Genomic DNA, 20,743 nt, shown 5'->3' on the forward strand with positions numbered 1-20,743 from the left:
CATATCAAAAAGCTCATCCACCATGATCAAGTAGGATTCATCCCGGGGATGCAAGGCTGGTTCAACATACGCAAGTCCATAAACGTAATTCACCACATAAACAGAACCAAAGACAAAAACCACATGATTATCTCGATTGATGCAGAGAAGGCTTTTGACAAAATTCAACAACCCTTTATGCTAAAAACCCTCAATAAACTAGGTATTGACGGAACGTATCTCAAAACAATAAAAGCTATTTACGACAAACCAACAGCCAATATCATACTGAATGGGCAAAAACTGGAAGCATTCCCTTTGAAATCTGGCACTAGACAAGGATGCCCTCTCTCACCACTCCTATTCAATATAGTACTGGAAGTTCTAGCCAGAGCAGTCAGGCAAGAAAAAGAAATAAAGGGTATCCAAATTGGAAAGGAGGAAATCAAATTGTCTCTATTTGCAGATGACATGATTGTATATCTGGAAGACCCCATCATCTCAGCCCAAAATCTCCTGAAACTGATAAACAACTTCAGCAAAGTCTCAGGATACAAAATCAACGTGCAAAAATCACAAGCATTCCTATACACCAGTAATAGACTTCAAGAGAGCCAAATCAAGAACGAACTGCCATTCACAATTGCTACAAAGAGAATAAAGTACCTAGGAATACAACTAACAAGGAATGTAAAGGACCTCTTCAAGGAGAACTACAAGCCATTGCTCAACGAAATAAGAGAGGATACAAACAGATGGAGAAACATTCCATGTTCATGGTTAGGAAGAATCAACATCGTGAAAATGGCCATACTGCCCAAAGTAATTTACAGATTCAATGCTATTCCCATCAAGCTACCAATGACCTTCTTCACAGAACTGGAAAAAAACACCTTAAACTTCATATGGAACCAAAAGAGAGCCCGCATAGCCAAGTCAATTCTAAGCAAAAAGAACAAAGCGGGAGGCATCACACTACCGGACTTCAAACTATACTACAAGGCTACAGTAATCAAAACAGCATGGTACTGGTACCAAAACAGAGATATAGACCAATGGAACAGAACAGAGGCCTCACAGGAAATACAACATACCCACAACCATCTGATCTTCGACAAACCTGACAAAAACAAGCAATGGGGAAAGGATTCCCTGTTTAATAAATGGTGTTGGGAAAACTGGCTAGCCATGTGCAGAAAGCAGAAACAGGACCCCTCCCTGACACCTTACACCAAAATTAACTCCAGATGGATTAAAGACTTAAACATCAGACCTAATACCATAAAAACCTTAGAAGAAAATCTAGGCAAAACCATTCAGGACATAGGTGTAGGCAAGGACTTCATGACCAAAACGCCAAAAGCAATGGCAACAAAAGCCAAAATAGACAAATGGGACCTAATCAAACTCCACAGCTTCTGCACGGCAAAAGAAACAGTCAGTAGAGTGAATCGGCAACCAACAGAATGGGAAAAAATTTTTGCAGTCTACCCATCTGACAAGGGGCTGATATCCAGAATTTACAAAGAACTAAAGCAGATCTACAAGAAAAAAACAAACAAGCCCATTCAAAAATGGGCAAAGGATATGAACAGATACTTTACAAAAGAAGACATACAGGAGGCCAACAAACATATGAAAAAATGCTCATCATCACTGGTCATCAGAGAAATGCAAATCAAAACCACATTGAGATACCATCTCACACCAGTTAGAATGGCGATCATTAAAAAATCGGGAAACAACAGATGCTGGAGAGGATGTGGAGAAATAGGAACACTTTTACACTGTTGGTGGGAATGTAAATTAATTCAACCATTGTGGAAGACAGTGTGGCGATTCCTCAAGGACTTAAAAATAGAAATCCCATTTGACCCAGCAATCCCATTACTGGGTATATATCCAAAGGATTATAAATCATTCTACTACAAGGACACGTGCACACGAATGTTCATTGCAGCACTGTTTACAATAGCAAAGACCTGGAACCAACCCAAATGCCCAACGATGATAGACTGGATAGGGAAAATGTGGTACATATACACCATGGAATATTATGCAGCCATCAAAAACGATGAGTTCACGTCCTTTATAGGGACATGGATGAACCTGGAAACCATCATTCTCAGCAAACTGACACAAGAGCAGAAAATCAAACACCGTATATTCTCGCTCATAGGCGGGTGTTGAACAATGAGAACACATGGACACAGGGAGGGGAGCACTACACACTGGGGTCTGTTGGGGGTAAATGGGGGAGGGGCGGGGGGTGGGGAGGTGGGAAGAGATAGCATGGGGAGAAATGACAGATACAGGTGAGGGGACGGAAGGCAGCAAAGCACACTGCCATGTGTGTACCTATGCAACAATCTTGCATGTTCATCACATGTACCCCAAAACCTAAAATGCAATAAAATAAAATAAAATAAAAAAAAAAAAAAAAAAAAAAAAAAGAAAAAAAAAAAGAGAAAGAGAGAAAGAAAGAGAGGAAGGGTGAAAAGAAAGAAAGAAAGAAAAAGAATGAGAGAAAGAAAGAAAGGAGGGAGGAAGGGAAGAAAAAAGAAAGAAAGGAAAAAAGAAAAGAAGAAATAAAATAAAAGAAGGAAGGAAGGAAGAAAAAAGAAAGAAAGAAGAAAGAAAGAAAGAAAGAAAGAAAGAAAGAGAAAGAAATAAGAAAGGAAAGCAAGCAAGCAAGCAAGCAGTCCCTAGAGTCTGGCTAATTACCAATCTGGGCATATATAGAAAGAAACTACCTTAGTACCTTAGCCCAGGGATTCTTCTTTTACCATCTAACTCTAGTCTAGCCTTCTAGCCTCTTCTGTTGCTACTGTTCACCGTGTAAGACCACAGTGCATTTCTTCAACACCGTGTCTGCTTCAGCCCTTCTGGTCTTTCTGCATTTATTCCCAGTTTGAAATTTCCTACTTCAGCTCTGCCTTCTAAATTAAGCTTCCACCTACCCCTTAAAGTTTAGTTGTAGGCCCATTACCTCTGGTGATCTCTTCACCATCTCTTACATCCGGCTGAAAAAGGCATTCCCTTTTCTGTGTTCTCATAAGTATTTGTGCATATTTCAATTATATAACCTGTTATGTTGGGTTAAAGTTTTCTTCTTTCAATCAACAAATATTGTATATATTTATGCTGTTCAACATGATGTTTTAAAGCTGAATTTTCTTTTCTAGACGTTGAATTCTTCTGAGGGAGGAAGGTCAAATTATTTATTCTCTTATTAGTAATTCTTAGTACAGTATTTGGCACATAGTAGGCACTCAGTATATGGGTGATGAATGATTGAATACATGAAATGCTTGTATTAATTTGTCTGTCTAATCACTCCACTTTCCAAAAGTATAGAGACATTAATACATTCCTTCAATAAACATATATATGTTAAATGCATAATATATCCTGGACATGAGAAAAGTTTCCAGCTATTTTATACTACGTAATAGCTTGAAGAAAACTCTAGACCATATCTCATATCTAAGGGTCTTAGGATGATTAAAAAAATAACTTTCCTAAAGGCTAACCTTGTCTTTAATCTACAGGCAACTCATAAGGAAGTTACAAAGTAGAGTTTAATGTCAAATCTGTAGAGTGTGATATTACTATATTTTCTGAAGAGTAGAGTTTGGAACCACTCTCAAAGGAAGTGCTTACAAACTAACAACCAAGTATGGTTCTCATGCTTGGTTGGAGTAAACTGAAAGCTACTGAGACTGAGGTTTTCCAGAAAATATGACACAACCACTGCAACTGGCAGCACTGGGCAATGAACAGCATCCCTGGGCATAAACTTCAGAATCTTTGATCCTAGTCCAGTTATTAGAGAAGTGGAAATTAATCCAAAGAAAATAGTTTAAAAGAAGAAAACAATGCTAGGATGAGCATGGTGGCTTACACCTGTAATCCAGCACTTGCAGAGACCAAGAAGGAAGATTAACTGAGGGAAGAAGTTTGAGACCAGCCTGGTCAACACAGAAAGACCTCTATCTCTACAAAAATAAAAATTATTTGGCTATGGTGGCACATACCTGTAGCCCTAGCTACTCTGGAAGCTAAGGTGGAAAGGCTAACTGTTAGCTAAGGCTAACAATTTTCATCACTCTGTGCAAATAATTTGCTCTTTTGTGTAAGTAGAAAAAAAAGACTGCATTCTGCAAATCAGACCTCATTCATATCTTTCCCAATGCCTTGTGTTCACTGCACATACTTGAATGGGAAAGAGAGAAAAAGAGTATTGCCTACATAATCTGACCAGTCTCACAGAGTGAGTTTTGGTACGACTCTTCCAGAAATTTCTGAGTTGCGGCTTATAGTGCAGAACTTGTGCTAAGCTGGCAAAAAATTCAGATGTCACTTCCAGTGAAATTCAACCCTGGGCTCTCTTGAGCCCAGAAGTTCAAGGTTACAATGAGTTATGTTTATATCACTGCACTCCAGTCTGAGTAATAAAGTGAGACCCTGTCTCTAAATACAAAACAAAACAAAAACTTTAAACAGAGTGATATAAAGTCACACACACATAAGAAAGTCCTGAACAAAATCTCTATGTGCAGCAATAGGGAAAGGTAATATAAAATATGATCCCACAGAGTGATTGAACCCTAAGGCATTAACATAATGTATACAGACATTATGTATAATACATATAGACACTGGGAGAGTGTTCAAACAAAATGAGAAAATATAAGACACAAAACAGTTCACATAGTTCAGATTTAAGAGAGAACACAGGCAAATCGAAATAAATAGATGGTGGTAGTAGTATTATAGATTAAATCTTTAAAGTTAAATTTGTTTTCTGTATAACTTTAATAAACAATAAATCTTGTCTGTATTCTTGTCTTATTGATCTACTTATTTCCTCTCACTTTAAGTGCAACAGCCTTCTTATCAGTAGCGCAAGGAAAAACTGCCTCACGTATAATGTGACCAAGATTAAATACTGTCATGTTTTCACAGTGTGTTCTTCACACACTCAGTATTCTATTTGTCCACCTGCTTCCAAGAAGCTCTCAGATCTCTTCATTCATTTAATAGTTCAGAGCACAAACGTCTAAGGATTTTCATGGTAGCTAGCAAACTGCCATTTACAAAGTAGGTACCTGCAATGTGTTTCTTAAGTGGAAGTTCATTCTTTTCCTAGAGCATATTTGCCTGTATATTATGACCATAACATAATACAGGCATTTTAATTTCACTTGCTTAAGTGGAAGAGGTGTCACAAAGCGATGATTAAGTTTAAAAAAAGATTTTTATTGTGTCTATTTAAGGTATACAATATGATGTTATGAGATCATTTAGATAGTGAAAAGTTACCATTGTGTAGCAAATTAATACATCTATTATCTCACATAGTTACTTATTTATTGTTGCTTTTGTGGCAAGAGCAGCTAAACTCCACTCATTTAGCATGAATCCCACTTACAATGCAATTCTATTAACTATAGTTCTCATGTTGTACATTAGATCTTTAGACTTGTTCATACTGTGTACCTGATACTTTGTAATGAGTCCTCACCTGAAACGCTGTCTCTACACTAGTCTCTGCAGATGTTTCCAGGAAGAAATGATGAGCAGCACCTTCTAGGAGATGAAATTTCTTCCTGATGCTGTCAGTTCAGCAGAGTTATGCAGAGTGAGCTTTGGTACATTTCCTCCAGAAATTTCTGAGGTTTGTCTTGTAATGTGGACCTTGTACTCAGTTGGCAAAAAAATTCTGGTGTCATTTCTAGTGGAATTCAACCCTGCCCCTCATGGCCTATGTTGAAAGAATTGGCTCTGCATGGTTGAGAGGCTGGCTATATGACCATAATCTTCTCTTTTAAAAACATCACAATGCTTTTTGTCCTCACAGGTCATGGAATTACTATGAAAACCAAAACTGTGTGAAATCAACAGGCCAGATGCTGGAAAGAGGGTCAGATTATGGAGGCAATACTCTCAGCTCTCTTTCCCATTCAAGTATCTGTTAAAGAAGCAAGGCAATGGGAAAGATATGGATGAGACCTAATTTGCAGAATGCATTTTTTTTCTACTTACACAAAACAGCAAATTACTTGCATGGAGCGATGGAAGCTGTTAGAATCTTCCTTTTTAAAGACAAGCTGTGCCCACCCCCCCCCCCCCGCCACTCCCCATTTTGAAGCTGCAATGAAACATTCTCACAATGATTCAATGTGGGCACTTCTTAGTCTCACTTTTATAGAGAAGGACATTGAGCTCAGCATGGTTGAATTGGTTAGATATTAAGCCCAGAGCGTTTTCACTCCGAAGGCCTCATTACTATGCTTTCCACTTGCTCAGAAAAGAAAGAAGGGCTCACAGAAAAGATAATTTGAGCCTCATCTGCACTGTGTAAAACAGCCAAGAAGGGGAGTTTGAGACTCCAGGTCCTTGTTCTCATCACCTCATTCTCAGGTTGTTAATATCTTTGTTGTAGAGGGAGGAACAGATACTCTAATCAGAGGAGCAGGAACACAGGAGGCTAGGCTGAGATACAGGGACAAAAAGCATGTGTGTTCTTTCACTCAATGGATCAGCACAGAGCAAGTTTGCACATATTTTTCTCTGTACTGTCTAGGATCCCAGCCACTTTTAGAACATAAATTCTCCATCTTTTCCCGTGGGGTTGAAGTCATTATAATCTTCTATTACTCTTTCTTCAAGGCCACTGAGATGTTCTATTACTTATCAACCCAGTGGATCTCTTGACTCCAATAGGTTTCGTATCTCACAAAGTATAGACCTAACTGCAACGAAAAAGTGGGGTCCTCCTTTATCCTGAGCCCGGAAACCGGACCCTTCCTATTCTGTCTCCTTTAGCTGCTACACTCACTCAGCCAGGCAAAAGACCAGGATTCAACAGTGTCTCTCACCCTCAAATCTTTGACTAGTCTCAACCTCCCTGGGCTTTTGCCCCAGCTGTAAAAAGTATGTTGTGCTAGGTAACCAAAGATTTTTCTTGCTTTTCTTTGACTCTGTGGTTGTTATTCTTTCTACATTATATGTGACAGCAGACATAAACCTCACACACTTTGGGATCAGACACAAGGGAAAAGGTTCAGGAGCTCCAGCATAAGTCTTAGTATTCTAAGTGGTTTTTCTCTGGGGTCTGGATTGAAGTGCTGGCAATGATGACAGAGGTAGCACAGCAGAGTGACTTGCAGCAAGGATGACTGCCCCAAACTAACAGTCTGACATCTTGACTCTACCACTTACCTATTGTGTGACCTTGAGCAAATGATTCCACCTTTTCTTACCTCCATTTCTATATCAATAAACAGAATTAAATAATTCCCTTTAGGAATCTTCATAGGGTCTTAAAGAAAAATTAAGTGGTTCTCCTGTGTCCTTTCTTACCTAAGAAGGGCCTATACTTAATTGGAACTCAGGATACCTGATTGTCTCATGCCCTTAGATCACTAATAAATTTCAGAACATGAATAATTTTGTAGTTTATTAAGATTTTTCTCATCACTAGTGAGGGAGCAATGCTTTTTCCAGCTTTATAAATCCTAAGTAGAATCAGAACTAAGATTGTCTTTTCTTAATTTAGATATGTATACTTATAATTGCTTACACAACTTTACTGATACATGGTAAGCACATAGAAATGCTTTAATAAAGCATTGCTTAATACAGTGCCTTATGCATATACAAATGTGTGCATGAAGTATTTAGTGAAATACTTTTTTCCCTAAGTGAAGTCACTTTTCATAAGACTCACAAGAGAGTGGAGAGAAAAATTTCTTTGCAGAAATATATGTCGACTGCCCCCAACTCCTTGCAAAAAGACTCTTATTAACTCCCTTAATTTGTTACCTTTCAAGTCATTTTGGACTTTTTAGACTAGTATATCCTATATATTAGTGCACAAATACTTGCATCACAGTGTCACAGAGTTTGCTGCCATCTGGAACATCTGTTACTCAGAAATTATACATGACAAAACATTATTAAAATATAGTCAAATGAGCCAGGCATGGTATAGAGGTGCATGCCTGTTAGTCCCAGCTACTCAGGAGGGTAGGCAGTAGGATTGCTTGAACCTGGGACTTTGAGACCAGGTTGGGCAACATAGCAAGACACTGTCTCTAAAAATAAAAAATAAACATATAGCACACAGCCAAATACTAACACATCACTTGATACCTGATCAAAGGAATTTAAGTAAATCAGCTCCATCTTATCAGGAGCTGATATTCAGAGTGTAAAAGAACTTCTATTGTATGAGCTGGTAATCAATGTGGAATTTTAAAGCTGTCAGAAAACCCCAACTGGTTTACTTCAAAATGTTCCAAACTTGTTCCCCTCTTATGCTGGAAAGAAAGAGTTCTAAACTATGAAAATAACACCAATTCCCAAATATATTATTTCTTGAAGATTTGTTGAAGAAGTGACCACAACCTAGTATCTAAAAGAGAGGCACATTACTTGGTGCTTTTCAGGCTGATGGTGTGAAAGAAGGAAAAACTACCTCTTGTCCTGGTCAAACAGGCCCTATAAACAGGAGGTGGGGCTTTCTCAGCATCCCTATTTCTCATCCCCATGACAACCAATCTCAGATTTACCTCTATGGCAGATATCACATGATAGAGTGTTATCTACCCATTTATACAATGCCTGTACAACCACTGCCTCTTGGACTAAAGAATTTGTTTGTTTGTTTGTTTTTTATTTCACAAGTTTGTAAGTGGAAATAGCTTGCCTTGAATCTCAGGTGAGACTTTAGACCTTTAGACTTTTGAGTTGGTTCTGGAACAAGTTAGGACTTTTGGAGACTATTGGTATGGAATGATTATATTTTGCAATGTGAAAAGAACGTTTGACTTTGGAAGCCAAAGGAGGAATGCTATGGTTTAATGCTTTGTTTGTCCCATCCAAATCTCACATTGAAATTTGATCTCCAGTGTTGGAGGTGGGGACTTGTGGGAGATATTGATTATGGGGCAGATCCCTCATGAATAATTTGGTACCATTTTTGTAGTAACAAATGAGTTCTCACTCTATTAGTTCCTGTGTGAGTTCAGTCAGGGTAGTGGAAAAAAATTTAGATGGAAAATTATAAAGATAGTTACTGGAAATAGTCACAAACCTTCTTGGAAGGCCAGGAGGTTTGCATAGCTTCAGTAAAAGGTTTGGCTGAAGGCAGCTGAATTCTCTTAATAGAGTAGGGTGTAGATTCATAGGAATTTAGAGGAGTTTACCTAAACAGCTTGTTTATTCATGTGGTCTTAAGACCAACCTTTTTTTCTTTTTCTTTTTCTTTTTTTTTTTTTTTTGAGACGGAGTTTTGCTCTTGTTACCCAGGCTGAAGTGCAATGGCGCAATCTTGGCTCACCACAACCTCCACCTCCTAGGTTCAGGCAATTCTCCTGCCTCAGCCTCCTGAGTAGCTGGGATTACAGGCACACGCCACCATGCCCAGCTGATTTTTTGTATTTTTAGTAGAGACGGGGTTTTACCATGTTGACCAGGACGGTCTCGATCTCTTGACCTCGTGATCCACCTACCTCGGCCTCCCAAAGTGCTGGGATTACAGGCATGAGCCACTGCACCCCGGCCAAGACCAACCTTTGATTATCTGTGAGTGCATGATTCCTTTCTACTCGGGAGGTTGGCAATGTCAGTTACCATCTAATGGTGTTTACTCAAGACCTTTGTCATTTAATCTGTACTAAATAAATGTGGACTTCACTGGCTGATCAGGCCATGGCTGCTAACTCTTTACTGGACCCTTCTCAGTATCTATGAGTGGCCCAGACCCTTAGCTAGACTGACAGGCAAAATATCTGTGTCAGTGTATGTTATTCATCCATGGTGCAAGCCTGGGTCTGTGGGTTGGACCCCAGCAGGTGGTGCCCCATGTGAGGAATAGCTGCAATGAATCATGATGGAAATCTATCATGATTTTGATCCCTCAAAAACAAAGATGAAGACTAAGCGGTCGGTAAATCAGTAAGCTGATAAGTCAGTGAGTCAGTAAGTCATTGGTGCTCACTTGGGATTTCCAAATTGGTGGGGGTGATTGTTCAGCCTAAGGTTTCATCATGGGACAACAGTTATCAGCACAAGTGAAGCAGTGCATAAAAGTATTGAAGTAGCTTCTTAAAGCCAGTGGAGTTTCAGTTTTGCAGGCTCAGTTAAGGAACCTAATGCAAATTACTGTATCACTTAACCCATGGTTCCCAGAAGAAGGTACGCTAGATGTAGAGCTCTGGGAACAACTTGGAAGACATCATGTGCAAGGGCAATGGATCCCAGTATCATCTGTAATGACGATCTATCACCTACTTTATCATCCTTGAGTCCCTCAGCACTGCTATCACCAGGCCAAAATAACAAAGAGGAAATGGAGGTTTTGCCTGAGCCCTCTCCTCCAATAAATTGGAAAAAAGACAAGGTACATGCTACAGCTATGGGACCCTGTCTTAAGCAAGTAGCATTAGAAGGGAAGCTTTTAGCCTGCCTAATAATGCAAAATAGACAAGAAAATCAGGTACATGAAACCATTTCTTTTATAAAGAGCTAAGAAAAAGCATTAAAGAAAATGAAGCCCCTAGCCCATTTATGAAAAGAATGATTGAAGCCTTGGCAGACAACTTCCATATAACTCAATGGAACTGGTCAGTGCTAGCTAAGACAACTTTGGAACCCAGCCAATACCTCCTCTGGAAGTCAGAATATAGAGTTGTGCAAATAACAAGACAAACAGAATCTGGTGGCTGGGCAAGACACAGCAGCTGCTATGCTCCAGGGGAGGGGTCCCCATGTCAATGTACAACAACAACTGGATTTTGATCCCCAGGCCTATGCTCAAGTGTCTGTACATTCTCAGGACTTGGGACCAAATTCTCAAAAGCAGAGTTCAACAGGAATCTTTTATCAACAAGGGCCTAGGGAACCATCTGTTGAATTTATCAGTTGGTTAACCCAGGCAATTGAGAGACAAATTAGTTGCACCCAGGTCACTGATATTTTATTGTTGCAATTGGCTTATGAAAATGCTAATGTGGATCACCAGCAAATGATGCAGGCAATCAGAGGAAAGGCATTCACTGTCAGGGAACTTATAAGAGCATGCCAACTGGTAGGAACGGAAACACACAAAGCCAAAATATTGTTTACGACATTAAGGTCTACAAAAGTGAAAAGGTAGAGAACCCCAAATTGTTTTCTATGTGGACAGCCATGTCATATGAAGGGGGAATGCCCCCCTAATAGAGACCAAGGAAACTCTGGGAAAGAATCCCCTTCTATATGTCCCTGATGTAGAAAGGAGAATCATTAGGCAAATCAATTCGGATCTAAATTTGAAAAAATGGCAATCCCATAAGAAACCAGTCAGGAAACTTCATGAAGGGCCGTCCCTATGCCCCACTTCAAACTGGGGCGATGCCAGGGGCTTTCCTTGGACAGATGGAAAGCCAACAGTCCTCTCTTTCAAAGTAGCCACCTCTGGGAGCACAGGACTGGACTTACTCTATCTGCCTCAACAAATCAGTGCTAAAAGGAGAAGACCCCAGAAGAGTTGCAACAGGGATCTGGGGCCGACTGCCTCCAGGAACAGTAGAATTAGTCCTAGGGTGATTGAGCTGACCTAGTAAAGGAATTAATGTGCTCACTGGAGTAACTGATAGTGATTATCAAGGTGAGATATTAGTAACAATGGAATATAAAGGTCTGCATATTCTTCCCCTGGGACAAAGCTAGCGTAGTTACTTTTTTTTGCCGTAATGGGTCCCCAACTCCCATGGAAAGGAAAGGGTAAAGGGAAGTTTTGAAAGTACAAGAGCCACAGGAGTATATTGGAACCAATTAATTACTGATCAGAGACCATGATTACCTTAAAATTGGAAATAAAAAATTGTACTGACTTACTGAACACAGGGGTGGATATTTCAATCATTAGTGATCAAAACTGCCACCAAGCAGAGCACGTACCCCCAACCTGCTGCAATTCAGAGAGAAGAAAGGCAGTTATCCAACCTCTAATTGTATCCATCCCTGTGAATCTTTGGGGACAGAATCTATTAGCCAAATGGGGTCACTCTGTAGACCCCTTTCTAATTATGGCCACTGTTATTATTTCTCACCTACCCCTGATGTGACTCTCTCAAGATCCTATATGGGTAGAACAGTATCCTCTGAAGGGAGATAAATTACATAGAGCCCATGAATTAGTTGAGGAACAATTAAAAGCTGGCCATACAAAACCATCAAATAGCCCTTGGAATTCACTCATTTTTGTCATTCCCAAAAAGTCTGGCAAATGGAGACTTTTGCATGACTATGTGCTATTAATGCTAATCTACCTACAAAATATAGAAATTACCTCAAAAGACCAAATGTAAAAATTGTTGGTGTTCAAGAGGGAGCTGAGCAAGAGCAAGGGGTAGAAAGCTTATTTAAAGAAATAACACAGGCCGGGCGCGGTGGCTCAAGCCTGTAATCCCAGCACTTTGGGAGGCCGAGGCGGGTGGATCACAAGGTCAAGAGATCGAGACCATCCTGGTCAACATGGTGAAACCCCGTCTCTACTAAAAATACAAAAAACTAGCTGGGCATGGTGGCGTGTGCCTGTAATCCCAGCTACTCAGGAGGCTGAGGCAGGAGAATTGCCTGAACCCAGGAGGTGGAGGTTGCGGTGAGCCGAGATCGTGCCATTGCACTCCAGCCTGGGTAACAAGAGCGAAACTCCGTCTCAAAAAAAAAAAAAAAAAAAAAAAAAAAAAAAAAAAAAAAAAAAAAAAAGAAATAACACAAATCTTTCCAAAACTTGAGAAAGATATACATATTTATGTACAGAAAGATCTTAGAACACCAAATAGATTTAACACAAATAACACTACTCCAAGGCATCTAGTATTCAAACTCTCAAAAGTGGAAAGAAAAAAAAAGAGAAGATCCTAAAAGCAGTGAAAATCAAGAAAAAAAAGAAGATCCTAAAAGTAGTGAAAAATAAGAAGAAAATAGCATATGAAGGAACTTCAATTTTTCTGCCAACATACTTCTCAATGGAAATTATACAAGCCAGGATGGAGTGAAATGGCATTTTTTAAGTGCACAAAGAAAAAGAAACTGCCATCCAATAATACTGTATCTAGCATAATTGTCATTAACATTTGAAAGATATCAAGTTTCTCTCAGACAAACAAAAGCTGAGAGAATTTACTACCACTAGACCCATCTTGCAAGAAATGCTAAAGAGAGTTTTCAGTCGGAAAGAAAAACACTAATACGTAAAATAAATCTCTTTATGGCAAAAATCCCACTGGTAAAATTAAGTACATGAAGAAACCCAGAATACTCTGTTATTTTGTGTGTGGTGTGCAATCCACTCATGACTCTAGGATAAAGCTCTAAGGACAAATCTATCAAAAATAGTAATAGCTGGCTGGGCACAGTGGCTCACGTCTGTAATACCAGCACTTTGGGAGGCCAAGGCGGGTGGATCATGAGGTCAAGAGATCGAGACCATCCTGGTCAACATGGTGAAACCCCGTCTCTACTAAAAACACAAAAAATTAGCTGGGCATGGTGGCACGTGCCTGTAATCCCAGCTACTCAGGAGGCTGAGGCAGGAGAATTGCCTGAACCCAGGAGGCGGAGGTTGCGGTGAGCCGAGATCGCGCCATTGCATTCAGGCCTGGGTAACAAGAGTGAAACTCTGTCCCAAAAAACCAAAAACAAAAACAAAAAAAACAGCAATAGCTATAGCAACCTCTTAAGAAATAGGTAATATAAAAACATGTAAGTTGAAACAACTAAAAGTTGAAATTTAGGGGGAACAAAGTTAACATACAGAATTTTATGTACATGTTTTGTCTTTATTTCTATTCTTTTATTTGTGATCTAAGTTATTTCTGTAAAATAATTTGTTCTATCTGTGTTTTCTATAAGAGTTATAGTAACAACAGTTCAAAAACCTGTAACAGATTCACTAAAAATAAAAAGCAACAAATTAAAATATACTATTGGACATAATCACTTAACCACAAAGGAAGACAGTAAGGAAGGAAGAAAGGAGGAGGAGCCTCAAAACCAACCAGAAAACAAGCAATGAAATGGCAATAGTATGTTTTTATTCATCAGTAATAAAATTAAATGTAAATGGCCTCAATTCTCCAATCAAAATGCATAGAGTGGCTGAATGGATAAAGATACAAGACCCAAATATATGCTACCTTCTTATAGCTGGGCATATATAGTTGGGTATATGAAGTTAACATGTCGTTGGGTCTTGTATCTTGCATCTTCACCTATAAAAACAGACATAGAATTTTTATTAAGCAATGGCTCAGTACCCAGTGTGCACAGAAGCCATTACTATGACACTAGCTTTTGAGAAAAGAAAGGCTTCCTTGCAAAGCCATTCATCAAGGAGATAGGAGGTGTGACTCAAATCCATCTTCCTGATTTGGGATCTGTGCATGTTTTAAGGGATCAAAGGGTACGGTAAAGTATTAGGAATGTTGGCTTGGCAGGTTCTGAGTGAAGGGCTTCAAATCTGACCATATGTGGTAAGGTATGTTGAGGTAGATTTTAGCCCAAGGCTTCCAGGGTTCAGGTTCTGGTTATGTCCTGGTCTTTGTTCTGCAAAGAAGAAACAGTGGTTCTTGGTGTTGTTAAGAGGTCATAACTTTCTTTTATTATTATTGTGCCTGCTTCGTCTATGTGACTTGTGGTTCGGGCTCTGTCATACCTACAGAATAACTTGACATTCTGTTATCAATAGAGTAGGGCCAGTTTGGGCTGGTTACAAAACCCTCATTTTTAAATTAGCTCCTCAATCTCGAGGGATTTGGACAACAACCACTCTAGTTATTTCCTGCTGAGAAGAGGTGTGGGTCTGGGTCTAAGGAATGAAATTGCATTTTATTGTAAATACTCATAGATCCCAGGTTATAGTCAAACAGATGGGTCAGATAACTCTTTTGCATATCATATGATAAGATTTGGCTCCGTGTCTCCAATCAAATCCCATCTCGAATTGCAATCCCTACATGCAGGGGGAAGGAAGCGATTGAGTTATGGGGACGGTTTCCCCCACACTGTTCTTGTGATAGTGAATGAATTCTTATGAGATATGATGGTTTTAAAAGTGGCAGTTTTTTTCCCTGTGTTCTCACTTCTCTCCCTGTCTTGCCTGACGCCTTGTGAGACATGACTACTTCCCCTTCTGCTACGATTGTAAGTTTTCTGAAGCTCCCCAGCCATGCAGAACTGTGAGTCGATTAAACCTGATTTGTTTATAAATTACCCAGTCTTGAGTACAATATTTACAGCAGTGTGAAAATGGACTAATAGATCATATAATCATTTCATTATCAGGGGAAATCACTTTAAAAGTACAAGATACACAGCAGGTACAGACCTGAAGAAAAAGAAATCCCAACACACATAGAATTATAATTCCTAGTTTAGGTAGACTCTCTCTATCCAGGTTTGTTATGGGACACTTGTTAGAATCAAGCAGTTTCTTGTCTAATTTAACTAGATGGGTCTCAACTTCTGCAGAAATATTAATGTAAACACAACGTGATGTCCTAGCCATAACACAAACACTTCCTTGTTTAGCCAGTGTATGATCTAGAGCAATTCAGTTATCTAGTACTGCTCAAGCCAAAGAATCTGTCACTCTCTGTTGAGTCACTATGGCCAATGCAGTCTCATTGGCAAACCTTCTTAGGGTGATGCAAAGGTTTCTAATAGTATGTTCATGAGTGGCAAGTTCCCACCAGGACAAAATAATTCACCCAGTGAAATATCCTACACCATCTGGTAGGCTGCCTGATAAATATTTATCTTGGAAAGGATCTAATATCAATCTTTTTGTTCTAGCAAAAAGTTTTTAAAAAGTTGATTCATGGCCAGGTATCACTAGAGTTATGGACAGAGAAATAAGCAACTAAATGGCCAAGCAAACAAATATTTCCTATGCACCAGCTCTCCAGGAATTTATAGGCTCACGGTTGGCCATTTGCCCCACAGACAAAGATGTATCCAAAGGGAGGACACAGAAGATGGACATGTTAAAATTTAGGTATTCTCACTCCAGGATCACAGAACATATACAGCTGGTAGATGCTGAATTGGTACAAGATTATTCTGAATCTGATTTGTAAGTTATAATCTGGAAATCTTATAGCTGAGTTTGAATTTGTTGACTGCTCTCCTCACAGATACACTATGTAATAACCTTCACTTCATATTGTACCTGATGTCCTATATCCTGATGTTTTATAACAAACATTTTAAGCAATATTTTAAGAATGTTTAACATGTACCAGGCATTATTCTAACTTTTGACTTATATTTCCTCATTCATTTGATCCTTTCAATAAATAATACTTCATTTCATACATAAAGAAGCTATGAGCACAGTGACTTTAAATAATTTGCCCTACTTTATAGTTGATAAAAGGAAGATCTGGGATTTTCAACCAGGGAGTTTAGCTCCATACTAATTACTATAATATGCTACCCCATCTTTCAGTGTTTATATCGTATTACTGGTATGTTTAATTTTTATATTAATAAGTGATCACTAGAATGTAAGCCCTGCAAGGGATCTATATTTTATTCAGTATGTGTCCAAAATGCCTAGAACAGTGCTTGAATCAGTTAGTATTTATAGTTGTTGTTGAAATGAAGAAATTGTCAAGAATTTGGTACATCTGTTTGGCATTGCCAGCATGGAGAAAGGACATTAAGATGTCATGTCAATAAGCAGAATAATTATGGCTCATTTCAACGTCACTACTCCCAGTCCCTAGAATTTTCCTCAAGAAAATAAATTATTTTAAAAAGAAAGAACAGAGTAATGAATAAAAGGAAAGAAAATAAATATTGTTATACTTAATAATTTATTGTATATTTCAAAATAGCTAGAAGAGAGGCATTATAATGTTCCCAACACAAAGAAAAGATGGATGTTTGAAGTGATGGATATCCCAATTATTGTCATTTGATAATTTCACGTTTATACATTTATCAAATATCACATGTTCCTTCAAAATATATACAAGAATAATACATCAATAAAAAATGCAAAAAAGAAAAATCAGTAACATTAAGTAAAGGTTGTATAAGTGTTGCATATTAGTCCAATTGAATATTTGTCACTATTGATATGTATGTATCTCTTTCTCTCTTCCCACTATCCCATCTCTATGTCCTCTAACAGACGGACACTCTATCATAACTTCCACAGTGAAACATGAGATTTCTTTATAGTAACATGATCATGAGGTTGAAAATTCACACACCTTTAAAATGATAATACTGTTCTCATTTTCCTGTGGTGACAGTGAGAAAAAAATCATACCATCAGTTAGTCTTTCTCTTAATAACTCCCTCAGGTGTTATATACACCTAATGTCACATATTTGTTATATATGTTAATGTGATTATTAAACAGATGAAAGGGCTACCCATGAAATAATCACTTCAAAATACCTATGGAAGACATAGGGCACACTTTGGCTACTAAATAAAGAGGTCATAGAAAAACATGGACAAGTTACACTATCCAAAACATAATACCATATCTTGGCAAAACTGGAAAGATCTACCCTTTGGCAATTCTCCACCTGTAAGATACAAGTTCCAAGAGAGGCACCAGGGCAGTGTGCAGCTGAATAAAATGTGTCACTGAGATCTAGAGCTATAGGAAATTGAACAAAACCAGAGACCACTACAGGAAGATCTGGCCATACTAAGTCTGCTAGATTGGAAGAGCAATTCAAGTGTAGGGACCACAGCAGACCTATTGACCATTCACACTGCTTCCCCAGAATGAAGACATCATCTACTCCTTTCCTGTTGGTTACAATTTGTTTTTTGTCTCTGTTCACCATACACTCCTTCAGCCACATGCACATCTCACCCAATACTGTCTTATGTTCAGGGCCAGCTTCACATGGAAACACAGTTCCATTGGTTCTAGTGGAACTAGAACCAATGGAACTAGGGGCATGAGAATATGACATAGAGCATGACTTACTCTCTGTGCACATTTGTTGGCTCTGTCTGCATTGTAATATAAGGGGAAGTCAAGTGTGTCCAGAATCTGGAACTGGGACCAGATGAGATAGGACATGAGGCCCTGGACCCGGTACTCAGGCATGGTGGCTGCCATCCGCAGCTCTCCAGTATGGTCTGTTACGAACCAGGACACAGGGATCCTTTCAGTCCCCAGCGGACAGCAGGATAGGAGCTTCTGAATACAGCTCTCAATGATTCTCTGACTCCTCTCATTGTCACCAAAATGCCAGAATTTATTCACTAAAGAAGCATGGGTGGTTTCAGAGATGAGAGTTTAAACATCTCTTGGTTACTGTTGGTAGAAGGGGGAAGGAAAAGCCCAAAATATCACACGTACTGTGATGGATATTTGTATTCCTCTAAATTGTCCTGAAAGGCAAATAGGAACACAGGTGAGGGTATGGTCTCTACAGCCAGACTGTCTGTTCATAATCTGACTAGCTGTGTGATCTTGAACAGTAACTTAGTGTCTCTCTGCCACCATTTCTTCTGATGTAAAATGAGGATATTAATAACAACTCCATCAAAGATAAACAGGGATATTGTAAGAACTACTGCATGACAAGGACCTAGGGCAGTGCCACAAAAATTAAAATTTTTTGAAAATTAAATATTGTTCTTCTTGATGTTTGTGTGGCCTGCCATGTAAGATGGGGCAGATGACATCAGCTCCATTTTATAGATGAAAAAAAAATGGGTAAACAGAAAATAAATGATGCCTCAAAGTACATGCTAATAGGCAGCAAAGCCAGAGCTTAGAATGATAGAATCTTAAAATGTCGCTGTCAGAGCATCCTTGTCCACTGTGTTAAACAAATAGGAAAGCTGAAGTCCAGAGAGGAGCAACGATATGGAATGCAGACTCCTGTTAAAGAGGACTGAAGTCTGAAGGTTCCTGCAATGGTGTAAAGGGGCTTAGGAGTCTTTCCAAAAAGAGCCTAGGATGTGAAACTGGATCTAGACTCAGGACCCAGTTGCACCCTTAACCGAGCATGTGGTGATCAAACCACTACACCATCAGAGCCTGCTTTCTGTCACGAAATGGAGAGAATGTCTCCTATGCTGTCTATCTCATAGGATGAATAAGAGGATACAGTGAGATTCTAGATGTAGAGGTGATTTTTAGGCTGTAATGTGCTTTACAAAGTGAATTAATCTCATAGAGGACCATGAGATTAATCATCTCCAGATTAAATCTTTGTCAACAATTTCAAATTCGACTAAGAATTGGACTATAACTCAATGGGGAAAATATATAATTGGTTGACATTATTTTTACTAAAAAACATTTTTGTTGAAATGAATTTATTGAGTACATATTTATTAGGCACATACTATATGTGAGAGTAAAGGGATGGAAGAAGAAACTTCATGAAAATGATAACCGAAAGAAAGTAGGGATGGCTATTTTATTATTACATCAGATAAAATAGCTTTTAAGTAAAAAAAAAAAAAACAAACTTTCATTAGAGACAAAGAAGGTCATTATTTAATGATAAAAGGGTCAATTCATAAAGAGGACATAGCAATTGTAAATATAACATTTACACTGAAGCACCTAAAAACATAAGGCAAATATTAATAAACAGGAAAGAAGAAATGGATAGCCATATAGTTATGGTAGGGGACTTCAATTTCCCATTTTCAGCAATGAATAGATTAACCAGAGAGAAAATTAATAAAGAAATACTAGACTTGAATTGCACTTTAAATCAAATAGACCTTACAGATAGATATCAAACTTGTCTTCTAACATCAGCAGGATACTTGTTTTTCTCTAGTTCACATTGAATAATCTCTGGGATAGACCATATATTAGGCCATTAAACAAGTCTTAACAAGTTTAAGTAGATTAAAATCATATTTAGTATCATTTCAGACCCCACTGATATGAAACAAGAAATCAGTACAGGAGGAATTTTGGAAAATTCAAAATATGTGGAAATTAAACTTGCACTTGAACAACCTAGAGATCAAGAAGGAATCAAAAGAGATGCTTATCTTCAGACAAATTACAATAAAAACACAACATACCCAAACCTAAGGGATGCAGTAAAAGCTGTTCTAAGAGGAAACTTAATAGCAGTAAATGCATAAATTAAAAGAGAAGAAAAGTCTCAAATAAACAGTCTAGTTCAAATAGTCTTCAGGTTTTATTTCACTATACCAAGTGCAAATAAACTTTTGGGCCAAACCAAGAGAATATTATATAAATACAAATAAATATCCAGTTGAATATAATAAATTAATAAATATTATTCACTCTTACATTGTAGAATGTAGTGTTACATCTTTTTATTTTTCCATGTATTTACATTTATACACAATTTTATAAACAATGAAATTGACTAATATATATTGGTTTAACATCTACATTCCCCTACACTGTACTATGGACATATTTCCATGTCAATAAATACAAATATATATAATCTTATTTAACTACTACATAATATCCACTGTGTGAAAGGGCTCTAATTCAATATCTTACTTTTCATTCCTGGTCATTTCCATTTTTTCTGATTTTTAAGCTTAAGTTAACTTTTCAAGGAATATTTTTTGCATAAATCTTTGCAAATTTAGATGGAGAATTTTTTGATATTACAAGTTTTAAATGAATAATTATGAGTCAAATGTCAACTGCCATTTAAAGATTTTTTTTCTTTTCATATACATACAAATTACTTTCTGGGAAGGTTAAGTGAAC

The 20,743-nt window shown here is 38.1% G+C and overlaps 1 protein-coding gene across 2 annotated transcripts in view; it reads right to left on the reverse strand.

The window, feature by feature from the left end:
* GLYAT (glycine-N-acyltransferase) overlaps positions 1–5,657 on the reverse strand; it is a 28,389-nt gene extending 22,732 nt beyond the window's left edge. The window contains exon 1 of one of the 2 annotated variants that reach the window (XM_003920158.4): positions 5,507–5,657. Coding sequence is in view for 1 of the 2 variants with exons in the window: in XM_010334933.3 (XP_010333235.3) it covers positions 2,969–2,989 (21 nt within the window). In the remaining variant the exon portion in view is untranslated. Of the gene's footprint in view, positions 1–2,968; positions 3,140–5,506 lie in introns of those variants that run through there. The other variant, XM_010334933.3, reaches the window with a different exon arrangement.
* Between the last annotated feature and the right edge of the window lie 15,086 nt (positions 5,658–20,743).

This window comes from Saimiri boliviensis, chromosome 6, assembly GCF_048565385.1.
Source record: "Saimiri boliviensis isolate mSaiBol1 chromosome 6, mSaiBol1.pri, whole genome shotgun sequence".
In the NCBI taxonomy this organism is placed as follows: domain Eukaryota; kingdom Metazoa; phylum Chordata; class Mammalia; order Primates; family Cebidae; genus Saimiri; species Saimiri boliviensis.